The following is a 13,981-nucleotide window of genomic DNA, read 5'->3' on the forward strand; positions in this document are numbered from 1 at the left end:
TCTCAGTGAAAGACTTACAGTCTGGTACAGGTCCCCTTTCTCACTGTAGACAGGTACAGTTTGTGGAACAGCTACTTTGAATATCACTACTCTAAAGGCATAGGGAGCCAGGGAGTAAAAATAAATCAAACCTCAAAAGGGATTCTGGTTTCACTTAAGAGACTTATTTTCAAAAGTACTTGAGAGACATAAAATGATAGACTTGGCAACAAATCAAATGAAACTCAGACAGTGATTCCTATATAGCCAAACATTTTTTCTACTCCCTGCTCTCTGAAGGCTTATGTGACTCCAAAACTTTTCCCTGCTGTAGATTTATGTTTCACTAAGGTGAAGGATGACAGCTAATGGGTCTCCCTACCTTTTCTTGGGAGCAGGAAAGATAAAAATATTAGATCTCCCTCAAATAAATATTTGAAAAATATTTATAATTAAACTTTTTCTGTGAAGTAAAAGTATAAAGCTACTATTCTCTGTAAATATTAATGACATTATCCCTTATATTTTCATTCTAATTTAAAATAAGTCAGGTATCAGCTAAAGGATACAGAATGAAATTGTATTAACTTTTAAGAAGAAATTTCTTTAAACAAGTATACAGTGTCTAACAGTAGCAAAGTTAATCAGTGATCTGAAAAATACAATTGTTCAGAGACAGATTTTTATTGCAAATACTCAAAAACTAGTATATACAGCAGAATGTTAATGGCCATTTAAAACACTTAACATTCAGTGAAACAAAATTTTAAGAATTCAAAGCACATTTTAAGAAGTAAAAATGTAGCATTTAAATAAAACTTTATTAGAACTTTAAAGCAAACTACTATTCTTGATATGATTCATTTCTGTATCTATTATCTTCTAGATGATTTAAAAAAAACCCTGAAAAACCAACTTAGCAGCTAACTTCTAGATAAATTAGGCTAAATTCCCCAAACCAATTTTTTTACATCACTGCTTTAGGTCCCATTTGAAGTTCCTATCTTATAATTACAGAAAAAGTCACTTAAATTTGGCTGAATACATGCCAAAACATGTTTTCAGTTTACTCCTCTACAGTATTTACATTATACCATACTTTGGTTTGGCTTCCAGACCATTTTTATGGGTCTATTTTTAAAAACGATCATTAAAAGCATAATAGCTAACAGAGTTTCAAAAATGGACTTCCACTTTATACAACTAGTACAGTGAGCAATTTCTGCTGTTTACACACTGACCAAAAACACAAATATAAGTTTATATTTTAATAATTTCACTTTCACTGAAAGTTTAATTAAAGGTAAGCTTGCCCAGCAGGCTAACACTTGTATGGAGGAACACAGATTAAAATATTCTGTTTACATGCTTCTGGCAGACTGGGATGTTACATTACATTCAAAGTTAAGTTTTGTCCGTCCAAGTTCTCATGACATCAGCTGAGCACTCTACACACGCTCCATTACCAGCATCACACTCTAAGTCTTCATTAACAATGCCAATCAGCCATTACTTTAAATCAGTTATTCAAAAAATCTGTATGGTTTCCAAATCACTTCCTTTAAGTTAATTTAAAAAGGTACATAGGTTTTTAGATACAAGGAGGATTTTAAATGATATAATAGGATTTTAAGCTTAGGAGTGATGAAAGTTTGAAAAGTTTTAATATAGCTAATATTCTTATAATCAAGTCAGCAACCATGTCTCATTTCTTTAAAAACTTAAATGAGAACTTCTGATCACAAACCAAAGCCTTCATTAAAGCCCTACTCATTTTTTAAAAACTTGGAAATCCATACTAACCATTGGTTAGTTGATTTGTTTAATAACCTCGACTGAACATACAGGCAAAGTGTACTAATGACCTCCCACACATTTTCCTATTTCTGACCTCCACCAGAGCGAGTGTGCTCACCTGAGAGCACAGTTCCCAGATGCACTTCCTGTTGGTGCCCTATGAGTGGCTACATCATTTCAGCTTCTTTCTTTCTCATCTACCAAGTGTGCTGTTGTCTCTGTTGTGCTAGCACTGTTTTCTCCAGGGATGCCATCTGTTTGATCAGACACTTCTTCATCAGTCTTGGCTGAAAGAACACTGGTACCTTTCTGAAGAATCTCTGTGGCTTCATACTCAAGAACCTCTGATGGTGTCAAAGGTTCCAAATGAACACTGCCTTGCTCACTAACATCAGAACTAACAGAATCAGGTTCACCTCTTTTTCTCAGAAACTGATCAATGCTAACATCACTTGACATTAACAGCAAATCCTTAATGTTCTTTGAAGAAAACTTAGCTTCACTGGAGTTGTCATCTTCGACCTGATCACGTGAAGTTATATTTTCTGAATGTTGGCCCATCTTCAATTCCATTTCCCAACCAACGTGCTGCTGTATTTCTTTTTCCTTTTCCACTTTATCTGCACCAATGTTTGAATCACAGCTGAAGATTTTCTTTGAGCTAGTTTCCTGATCTGCTAGATGGGTATCATTTTCTTTACCTGAAACTGTTAAGTTTTCTTCCCTTTGTGTTGCTGATGAGCCTTCAAGTAAATCTGCATCACATCCATGTTTTTCTTCTGATGAAGCTTCATCTTGCTTACTGAAAAATAAAGATTCATTAAAAAATGTATTTGAACACTATGAAATAAAAACATGCCCCAAGAAAGGAGAAAGTTAGGACACATCTGCTGCTGAAAAGGGAACAATGGCATACAGGTTACCAGGATGGCATTTCCTTAGGTAAGAAGTCACGTATCAGGGGTTTGGTGAGTATGTCAGCAGGCTTTAGTTCTGGCTGTTATTATTTTCATCTGTTCAAATTCCTTTCAAGGTTTTAGTTAGAATTTAAGTGTTCTTACTGATTTGTAAGAGTACCTAAAATAAAAAATATATTTGGAAAAAATCCTATTTTCTTTTATGCTTTATACATTCTCTTGTGCTTAAAATGTCTTTTCCTATGCAAAATTAGATAACCATTCACAAACATTTCCCTAATTTTTAATTGCCTAATTTAAAAAACATAAACACATGCCTTAAAAACATACATAAATATATGAATGCATACATATGTCAGTGTATGTTTGTACACATACGTATTTATGGATGTTTACTCTTACCCTGGTGCACAAATAGAAACTATCTAGTGAATCATAAAATAGTAGAAGCCAACGATTTCTAGGATTTGCAGCCCCTATCTATATTTCAGTAAGCTCATTTTAACAAAATAAAAGCTCATGTATACCTATTTTTTATACTTAATCTACTTGGAATTTAGCCTCTAGCAACATTTTCAAATAGTCATTTAGTATTTATTAAATTATTATATGTATAAGGCTATTTCTCTGGGATTTATTTTCTTACTGATTTATCTTTATTCTTTTCTTCGGCCAACACAACACAATCTTAACAATAGATTAAGAATATGTGAGGGCTGAGGATTTAGCTCTGTGGTTCCACTGCCTGCCTTGCAAGTACAAGGTCCTGAGTTCGATCCCCAGTACCAAAAAGAAAAGAAAAAAAAAAAAGAATATGTGTTATTCCCTAGTATAGCAAATAACCTACATTTCCCTATTTAAAAATTTCAGTTTTAAAATGTAAAAGATATTTATACAATGATGCTCATTAAAACAATCATTAAAAATAGTAAATACATAAAAATTTAATGTCTAACAAATTATTAAATATATTAAAAAATGAAAAAGTAGAAATCTTATTTTGTTTCTAAACCAAGTGTCTCTGAGATTTTTAACTACTGACTGAATCTACACATTAATTTGGAAAATGACCTCTCATATGAATTACCTCTGTAAATTTTGGCTTTTATGTACAGTTTTCGTTTTTATTACCATTATGAACTTTTTGTCATTATAATTTGTAACCTTATGTTACTGATCTGTCAGAAAGATTTAATTTTTTAATATCAAACTTCCTTAATTCATACTCATTAATTCTGATCATTCTTAGCTCATTGTCCTAGATCTTATTGTTTTTTTCATTTCAAATTTGTATGATTTTTATTCTTTTTTTTTAATAAAAGGAAACGATTTATTTGAAGATGGGGAAAGGGGGAAGAGACAGAATGAGAGAGAGAGAAAACACGTGTGAGCACTACTCTGGACAAGAAGCGGGTATTTGAAAGGGAAATACTCCTGATTTTTATTCTTTTCAGGTCATATTCGACTAACCACAATTTACACAAAATGTTAAATAATATAAAGATGACCAGTCTTTTTCTAACTCCAGGTGAATTTTTGTTACCAACTCCCTAAAAATCTAGGAAAAATTCTAGGTGAAGAAAGGGCTACATAACTTTATTAGTGAAGCTCAAGAAACATCTTTTGAATGTGTTATTCAATAATTTATCTGGAGGGGCAAAAGATGAATTAATCTCAACAGATTAATAAGCAACCTACTCTAAAATATATGCGATAGGGCCGGGGATTTAGCTCAGTGGTTCTGCCACCTGCCTCGCAAGTGCAGCGTCCTGAGTTTGATCCCCGGTACAAAAAAAAAGTGGTAAAATATATGCTATAAAAAAAGAAATGGGGAAAATACTTAAGACTAAATAAAATGATCTTTATCTTGAAGAAGTTCTAATTAGAATGCTAGGATTCTCTTTTGTCTTTTCAAAAAGGACTGTGAAGTATGTTGTGTTCATTAGAGCTCTACCTAAGCATTAAAACTTTTAAAATCAATCCCTGAATTTTGAAACTTTTATGTTTAGATCCTTCCACAGAAATAAGTTATAGAGCTTTATGAAAACACTTAAAATATTTTAAGAATACGTATTAGCAATAATTGTCCCAATATTGTAACTTGCAGTATACTGTAGTTATATTTATTTAATAGGGCCAATTAACAATTTTCAACATTTTATTTGCTAGTAAGTAGCTTTTCGAAAAAATTAACAACTTCTAAAATACTCTGTACATGTATACAAGATTTTAAAACCAAGGATCTGAAATATTTTTGATGGACTAAAATTTTAAAATTTGATTTTAATTAAAGTCATTACTAAAAGAATGCCATATATATATAAAATTTAAATAACTTTCATAGCTAACTATGAAATAATGCAGGTCAAGTGTTATTTTATATACTTAAATTTCAAGAGATTCAGCTTTTCCTTATATTTACCTTTTGGTACTTGATGTTTCTGTTTCTCCTTCAGCCATATGAGGTCTTGCAATTTCCTGAAATTATTAATAATACTTTTATTTTACACTCATGGCAAAACTTAAATTATATTTATTATATTAAATGTTCTAGATAAAAGAAACAAGTGTATAATCTAACACACCAAAGAAACAGAAAAACAATTTTTAATCTAAAGTACAGAATAATTCTCATAATTAAGAATAGGATTTCAAAAATATTTAAACTCTGAAGAATTTCACTGTACCAAAAGTTTCTGAATCCAAGTCAAGAGGCAGTTATCTACTTATATCAATACCTATTTTCCTTAAGTCTCTTTCAAATATGGACCATAATTACTTACTTGAATAGAAATTAATACAATGCAACTTGAATTTGAATAAGAAGATGCATCCACAGTATTTTATATAAATATGCTGAGTACAAACACTTAGAAAAAAATTTCTGAAATTTTGATTCTATACTGGAATCATGATAAGCTTTTCACTGTCAAATGCAGAAAATGAAAATGGACAAAGGGAAGAAACATTTCGCTTATTTCAAATGTTTTAAGAGGAAAACAATACAGTGAAACCCCAGTATGCTAGAGGCTAGACTGACATTTTATAACAACTACCAGCTATTGAGCAAATAGGATGTGTATTACTGAATAAAAAGGAAGTATTAAGAACTTTACATTCGCTACTTACAAATGAGAAATAAGTGGGCTAAATAGAAAACCCAGTGCAATATGACAATAAATAGTAAAGATTCAAATTTATGTCTAGCTCTTAACCCTTATAGCAGATTGATTTAAGCCTGTGAAACTGAATAGAGTTTATCAGTCACACACATTTGTCTCCTTATCCTCCTAAACTCTGCTAAAATGAGGGCAAAAAAATAAAAGAGTTTTAGTCACAAAGACTAAGAATACACCAAAGCATACTAATTACTAAAGTGATTTCAAGGTTTTTAGAAGATGGAAGTGGCTAGGGGAGTGGTACATGACTTAGCAGCATGGAAGAAGTTACAGTGAACCATCAGCAGTGGGGCAATGTAGAGAGTCAAATTGGTGTGAAGAACCTAAGGCAGCTTTCATTTCAAGGAACCCAGTACAATACCTAGTATATAAAGAGCAAAAATGAAGGACAAGGACTGCTGGGAAATCTCAATGCTCCTTCCTCCTATTCACACAAAAGGTACCCTCCATTCTTTACCACAGAAGTTAAAAGTTAGTCAACTGAGGAAGACACATTCTAGACTTGCCAAAACCAGGAACAGCAAAAGACAGGTATGTGTGGTGAGGGAAAACAGGAAGGCTTAAAGTCATAATACTAAACAGAGAGATATTCAGTCCCTCTTCTCACCTGAGTCTAAGAATGCCAGTGGCCAGAGGAATCACTCCCCACCCTACCACCCCAGTTGGAATTTAGAAGATTTCTCTTTAAAGCAAATCCTCAGGCCCAAAGAAAGATTTTTTTATAGTAACTTTGGGAGTATTCTCTTCACCAAAGAAATCAGTTCACCACCCGATTTTCCTACGTTTCCTACCCATATACATCATGTAGTCCACAAGTCCAGGAAGCAATATTCACATTATAATTCACATCAATAGGTCTCAAAAGTGTGATTCACAGACACCTAGGGAATCCAAGCTACTTTCAGGAGGCATATATGGTCATAACTCTTGGTATAAAAACAATGGTAAATAAAAATACTGACACTTAAATGCAAATCAAGGCAATGGTGCCAAACCCAAACTGCATCACTAATCTTACACAAGCAATAAAACTAATTTTATTAAACATCAATGTTTGAACTCATGTCTTTTTAATATTCTGTGTGGTGAGATAAGAAGCGTACACAAAGCACTGATGCTGCATACCAAAACACCGCGGTCTGTAACTGAGTTGTGCGGTGAACTTAATCACCTTTTCATGGAACATCACTTTTGTTTTAAAGAATAACTGCCAAACTGTGGGTATTTAGGTTTGGGTACCTAGTAGACATTTTCTTGAAAATTACTAAGATGAACCTTCCATATCAAAGAAAACAACTGACAGTATTTGCTTTTGATAACAAAGTAAAAAATTACATTTTGAGAAAATTCATATCCATCACTGATCAGATTAAGGTTAATATTAATAAATGTGATTACTTGATATTATATAACATAACGTCAAAATGTGGAAGAACTATGTAACACAGTAAATCAATATTTTTTGAATGATTTTGTAACATCATGCATGGATAAAAGATCTACTCAAAATATGAAATGGACCAATAGATTTTGATCTACAAAGTGCTAAAAGTTCAGTGATATAAAGTCATATTCCACACTACAACAGAGAAAACTTCCACTTGTCTAGTTTGGGCACAATAGCAAAGGAAAATACAATTATCTGAAAAGATTATTAATATACTGGGTGAGGCTAGGTATTTTTCATCTATTTCAACCAAAACAATATAACACAACACACCAAATTCAGAAACATGAAAATCCAGTTATCTTCTACTAAGCTAGACATTAAAAAGATGTACAAGTACAAAAGAAGGGTATTCTCCTGAATTTCTTTTGTTTTAGAAATTATTTTCCAGAGAAACAATGTTAATATGTAATAGGTTTATTATGAAGTCAATTAATAAGTATTTTTTTGAATTTCACATTTTAACTTTTAACATAGTAAATATCAATTATTTTTGACAGTACAAAAGAGATGTATGTTAACCGTGCCCTCTGGAGTTCTGCAGTGTACAACCCACATGGCTATGCAAGGTGGCCCTGTCCCCATTCAAACACACAGGGTTTCCACTGAACTTTTTAGCTCCACTCTTTAACTATGTAAGGGCACTCATTATCACACAAATAAAGATACCCTTTAACAGGAGAAAGACCAAACTAAATAAGCAAAGAGGCTGGGATATTTAAGAGATATCACTAGAACAAGAGAAAAAAAATTTCTATATGTAATATCCCCAGAGACGTATGTTATTACAGCATTAAACAATAACAAAACTTAAAAAATAGAACCAGAGAATAAAATGTTAATTATAAATACGGCAACTAAAATAAGTAAGCAAGAAAGGAACATACAACAAAAGGAGCTGTTCTAGGAAATCCAGTATCAGAAAAATACGAAAGACAAAAGGGAGGGAAAAAGAAGAAGAGGAGGAGGAAGAAAGGAGGTAGGTAGGGAGGGAGATGGAAGTAAAAATTTACCAGTGAGATAACCCAAGAAACCTTCCCCCAAACAGAAATCTCCAAAATGAAATGCTTTCTCTCATGATTGAATGTTGCTGTCCAGTGCCATCCAGTGGAAAGGCGGGCTCATAAAAACATGATGGTGTGTCTTCATCCACCTTATTTACTGGATCTGGCACCATGCAACTTCTGGCTCTTCCCAAAAGTAAAAATGACCATGAAAGATAAAGGAATCAACTGAGAGCATGGAAGTAATCATGACAACACAACTAAAGGACTTCCAGAGCTGCTTCAGAAAGTGGCAAGAATGCTACAGATAAATGTGTTTGAGGTTAGGGGGAATATTCTGAGAAAGAATAACGGCAATGTTTCTTTTACTGTAATATATTTTAAAAATTTACATATTCATTGTACTTTTCAATCATACCTTGTATGTTCAGTTTTAAAAGATCCAAACACAATGTCAATTTTATCTTACAAGTTAAACTATTTCAGATGAAATTGTCAAGACTTTTTAAGTGCCAGGTCAGTGGCTGTTTTATCAGATGTATTTATATCAATTTAAAAATTCAAAATCGGAAGACCATTTAAAATTTCCTGTCTATTTCAAATATCTTCATATGTATCATTTATCTTCATATCATACAGATATGAGGGCAATATATCTATGATGGTCAGGGTTAATTCAGTGTAATTTATGATTCTTCTTCCTCAGCCCACTGAGTGCTAGGATTACAGTCTTTGCTACCATGAAACTTTATAATTTTTTTTATTGAATCACTCCATGTAGCCTTATAGGAATACAGACTAGAGCTAATCTGCCATTTTCATAATGAAATAACAGGGAATTTCTACTCTGCATATTTATGTGTATATTTTGAATTAAGAAACCACCTTGACAACAGACAGGAAAGGAACTATATTAATCTCTGTTTTCAATAAAAGGATTCCTGGAATATATTATGGGGTGTTCCCTAGCAGCTAAGGTAGGAAGCAAGGAGAAAGGCATGTACTATATCTACCTACATCATCTCTCTTACCTCCTATTTTCTTATTATGAAACTACACTAAACTTAATACTGGAGGGGAAGAGTCACGGTGCATATACAATTAACTGGAAACAGAAGCAGAATGTTGTAGTACAGAATATATATCATAGCAGAACAGAGGCAATCTAGTATATGAATAGGAATTGATGTTCAAGGAGGAAATGTAGAGAAATACAAATATTATCACAATGATAAGAGGAAAATATTATGGGGACGTGATAATACTGATTCCATTATGATGTATCTGATCAAAATCTTGAAGATTAATTCAAGCTGTCTACCATGTCACATGTACACATTATACAAACACCTGGATCCATTCAAGGGACTATCCACATCACATGTATGCTTGAAAGAAATACATGGACCAAGACTGTTTCTTGTGGGCTTCCATTTTTCTATAGGGCTTCCTTTAAATTTGCTTATGGACTTCTAAATTTTTAGCATAAATTATTTTAAAGTTTTTATTTATTTATTTTATAGTACTGGGTGGGGATTGAACCCAGGGTCTTTGCACGAAGCTACAGCCCCAGCCCTTTTAAAAAATTTTTTCTTTCCCTCCTTTCTTCTTTCTTTTCTTTTCTCTCTTTCTTTTTCTTTCTTCTTTTTCTTTCTTTTTTTCTTTCCTTCCTTCCTTTCCTTTCCTTTTCTTTCCTTCCTTTCTTTCTTTTTTTTCTTTCTTGACAGGGTCTTACTAAGTTGCCAATCTTGGGCTCGAATTTAGCATCCTAATTCAGCCTTCCAGAGTACAGGGATTACAAGCCTGCACCAGGCCCACCTTTTTTTTGTTTTTTAAACAAAAAATTAATTCAAGAAACTTGGTTTTCATATAAAAAAAAGCTGGTTTCACTAGACAAATGTGAGCAGTACAATCACAGGAAAATAAAACTAATGATTTACTCTAGTCAAGTATGAATGTTATTGGGAAACAATCAAGGGACGATGCTCCAAAGCATAGGTTTCATAGATTTCCTTCATGTTTATACCTTTACATACTTAGAAAGGAGAAAAGCAAACCCTGTTGCCCTCAAAGCACAGTGACTGACTGGCTGGGGGAAGGAAAAAGAACTCTACCCTCAAAACTCTGGGCAGTCTGTTTAAGAGTGAAGTCACATCACAACAGAGAGTATCATCCACCCCCAGCCTCGAAAACACCCGGAACTAAGCAACAGCAGTACCCCTGAAAGAAGCGCAAGAGCGCAGACAGCCTCGGTCTCACAGGGAAAGTCAAAAGCTGAGTATGGAGCAAGGGGAACATCAAGAGGAAAAAATCTGCAGCAATGTAACTCCCACTTTCAACACAATGAATTACTGAAGGAACTGAACCCAGCAGTGCCTTGAGATAATCCCGAGAGAAACAAAATTCAGGTCAGCTCTGTACTAGATAGACCCAAACCCCACACTAACGGTTTAACATAAGAAAAGGTGTGCAGATTTCCAGATACAGACACTACTTACTGCAGTCCTACACACACTGCCTGGCTTTCAAATCTAATATCAGGAGACAAAGAACCAGACTTAGACAAGCCCCAGATATTGGAACTCCCAAAGAGAAAGTTTTAAATCACTGCAATTAATATATTACATGCTTTGGTAGAAAAGGGAGATAACATGCACAACAGAATGGAAATTTCAGTAGGGTTACACTTTAAGAAAGAAATCAATTACAATGCTTAGGAATAGAAACAAACAAATCCAGCATGATAGAGGTGAAAAATGCTTTTGATGGGCTCATCAGAACACAGGGCACAACTGAAAAATGAACCAGTGAAATTGAAGACAAGTCAATAGAATGTATCTGAAATGAAACACAAACATTAGGGGGAGGGGGCAAATCAAGGTATTTAAGAACAGGGTTAACATGGAATGGTTCAACATGTAGGAACTGGAATTTCATTGGAAAAGGGATGGTTGTGAAAATACCAATTAGGATAAATGCCAAAAGTAGTTACACAAATAGATAAACGTAAGAATAAGCAAATAAACAAAAACACTTGTACATGACATGTCATATGTACAAACTGGTGACAATTAAAGATAAAATCTTAAGGGCAACCAAAGAAAAATGATACTTTATATACAGAGATCCAAAGACAGTAATTACAGTATAAGACATCTTGTCAGCAAGTATACAAGCCCCTCCAAAAAATTATTTAAACTGCTGAAAGAAAAAAAGTCAATATAAAAAGATCTTTCAAAAAAGCAAAACATTTTTAAACAAGAGGCCTTGAAAGAATTACCAGTATCTGCAACACTAGATACTGTACACCAAAAAAGTTCAAATAAAAAATATATAACAGAAATGGAGAGCTACATAAAGAGATGAAAACCACTAAAAATGGTAAAAATAAAGGAAAATGTAAAACTGATTTTTTAATAGTCCCAAAAGATAACTAAGCAAAAATTTAAAAAAATTTTAAAGTCAGTCTCTGCTTTTATAACATATGTAAAAGTAAAATATATGACAACAGGGAAAGAAACCCCACAAAATCTCAGTATCAGGATTGAAAAAGGGGTACCACTGCAGACCCCACAAACATTAAAAGGAAAATAAGGGACCACTACAAGCAACTCTATATATGTAAGAATATATTTACAAGTTCAACATCTTAAATAAAAGCATATCAATTCCTAGAAAACCACAAACTACCAAAACCCACTCAAAAAGAAAGATAAAACAAAAACTCCTATATTCATTAAAGAATGATAGTTAAAAATCTTTCAAGGAAAAGAACATTTTATATCATATAAAAGCCTTCAGGAAAAACACTGCTATTTCTACCTAGATTTCACTTATGCACTGTGCAAGACAGAAATATTGTATAAAAAAGACAAATGTCAACTTAACTCTCTTCAGTCTACTCAGAAAGAAGCAAATAAATATTAATATCAAAAAATTGCCAGCAATAAAGTACTTGAGCAAAACTATTTCTACAATCACCTATTAGACTGTCCAGTAAATAACATTCATATGATAGTCATAAGTCTTACATTCAAAGTACCTATTTAAGATAGCTGAAACATAGTTAATATATATTCAAAATACTTCTATTTTAAAAATTAGATAAAACCTTTTGACAGTTTAAATGTTTCAGAATATTAAATCATCTGGAAATACTAACTTCCTGGAGTGTCAAATGACCGAGGTTCAACTGACTTCGTAATTTTTGATTCATATATTTCCATTATTCAATAGTTAAGGTAAATAACAAGCACTTAAAAAGATGACATCTTTGTCAAAACAAAAAACATGTTATAATTTTACTTAAAATTAGATATTTTATATTTGATGAAAAATTTTAAACCTCAGCTTTCTCCTCCTTATAACATGCCAATAATTACTGAAGTATGCATTTTGAAATTTAAAATTTAAAAATTCATAGACAATACTTTCCAATGTATATAAACTGTTAAGTTATGAAACAGAACACATTTTACCTGAGACACAGGTCCTTGTTCCTTAGTGGGAGCTTCATTTTTTAATCTTGAAAACAAAATAAGTATTGATTATTTTACATTATACTTACATACTTAAAATACGAACTGGGTTTTACATGTTTAAAATAACTAAAATGTAAGCCTAATGTCCCTTTTATCCTAGAATAGTGAATGACGTCTGTACATGTTTTAAGATAAAAATAAAATACATGAGATTTAGAAGTGTGATTAATGAATAAAGACATGTACTGTATTATCTTCTCTAAAAACAAGAACACTTAAGAAATATTCTTTTTGCTAGGTACAATTTAAAATAAAGGACATAATGCATTAGTAAAAAAAACTCAAAAAGGTTATTAAAAACAAAGCAGCAGGTCTGATCTCCAGCACTGCAATAAAGCTGAATTTTTAATTAAAAATTAAAATGTTATATGCATATATATAATACATACACTCACACACAATATGCATTAGTATGTACTATTATAGAACATAAAAAGTACGAGAATATAAGTATTTTATCTATTGTACAATTCCATGATAATGCCACTTTAATATATACATTAATTTAGTCTAGAGGCAGTAAAGAAACAGGAATAATTTAGAATTTTGAAAAATGTATTCTCTTAAAAACCTTTATAAACACTGCTCAAAAATTAACTATAAATGTTTTAAACGTGACTCCTAAAAATATTACAATATTACAATATTACCAAGATAGAGAATCTAGACAATCTTGTAAAAAAAATTAACTTAGTATAAAAACTAGCTTCTCCAAAGCATTTGTTTTAGAAACTGCTGATGACTTTAATTAGATTTTAAATCCCACAATCAGACACACCCAAAATTATTTGTTGATATGACATTCAATTTCATATCACATTAGAGTGGCCTACTTGACCTGAAATGCCATTAATCAGGAATTCAATGATTCATAACTCTATAAAGGCTCAATACTACATTTAAGGTATAATTTATTTAACATAAGCAACAATCACATTTACTTAAATTTTACCAAAAAAAAGTGAAGATGTCTAATAGGACAGAACTGTCAACCATTTAAAAGCTACTATCATGGTTAGTTAATGAAATACAGAATTGGAAAATACTCTACTTCTTTGTCCATTCTCTGAAGGCACATTTTAAAAATTACGGCCATCACTGCTGGGAGTGTAGCTTG

The 13,981-nt window shown here is 32.3% G+C and overlaps 1 protein-coding gene across 20 annotated transcripts in view; it reads right to left on the reverse strand.

Annotated features, from left to right (window-relative positions):
- Positions 1-781: 781 nt before the first annotated feature.
- Znf280d (zinc finger protein 280D) overlaps positions 782-13,981 on the reverse strand; it is a 101,160-nt gene continuing 87,960 nt past the window's right edge. For all 20 annotated transcript variants that reach the window (XM_087199182.1, XM_087199175.1, XM_087199178.1 and 17 more), the window contains 3 exons: positions 12,802-12,847; positions 5,116-5,171; positions 782-2,578 (listed from right to left, as the gene is read on the reverse strand). In XM_087199182.1, the coding sequence (XP_087055308.1) occupies positions 1,954-2,578; positions 5,116-5,171; positions 12,802-12,847 (727 nt within the window). In that variant the 3' untranslated portion in view covers positions 782-1,953. The remainder of the gene's footprint in view (positions 2,579-5,115; positions 5,172-12,801; positions 12,848-13,981) is intronic.

The sequence above is a fragment of the Heterocephalus glaber genome, unplaced genomic scaffold, assembly GCF_053883595.1.
Source record: "Heterocephalus glaber isolate CG9 unplaced genomic scaffold, H.glaber_assembly_v1.0 deba00001689, whole genome shotgun sequence".
Taxonomy (NCBI): Eukaryota; Metazoa; Chordata; class Mammalia; order Rodentia; family Bathyergidae; genus Heterocephalus; species Heterocephalus glaber.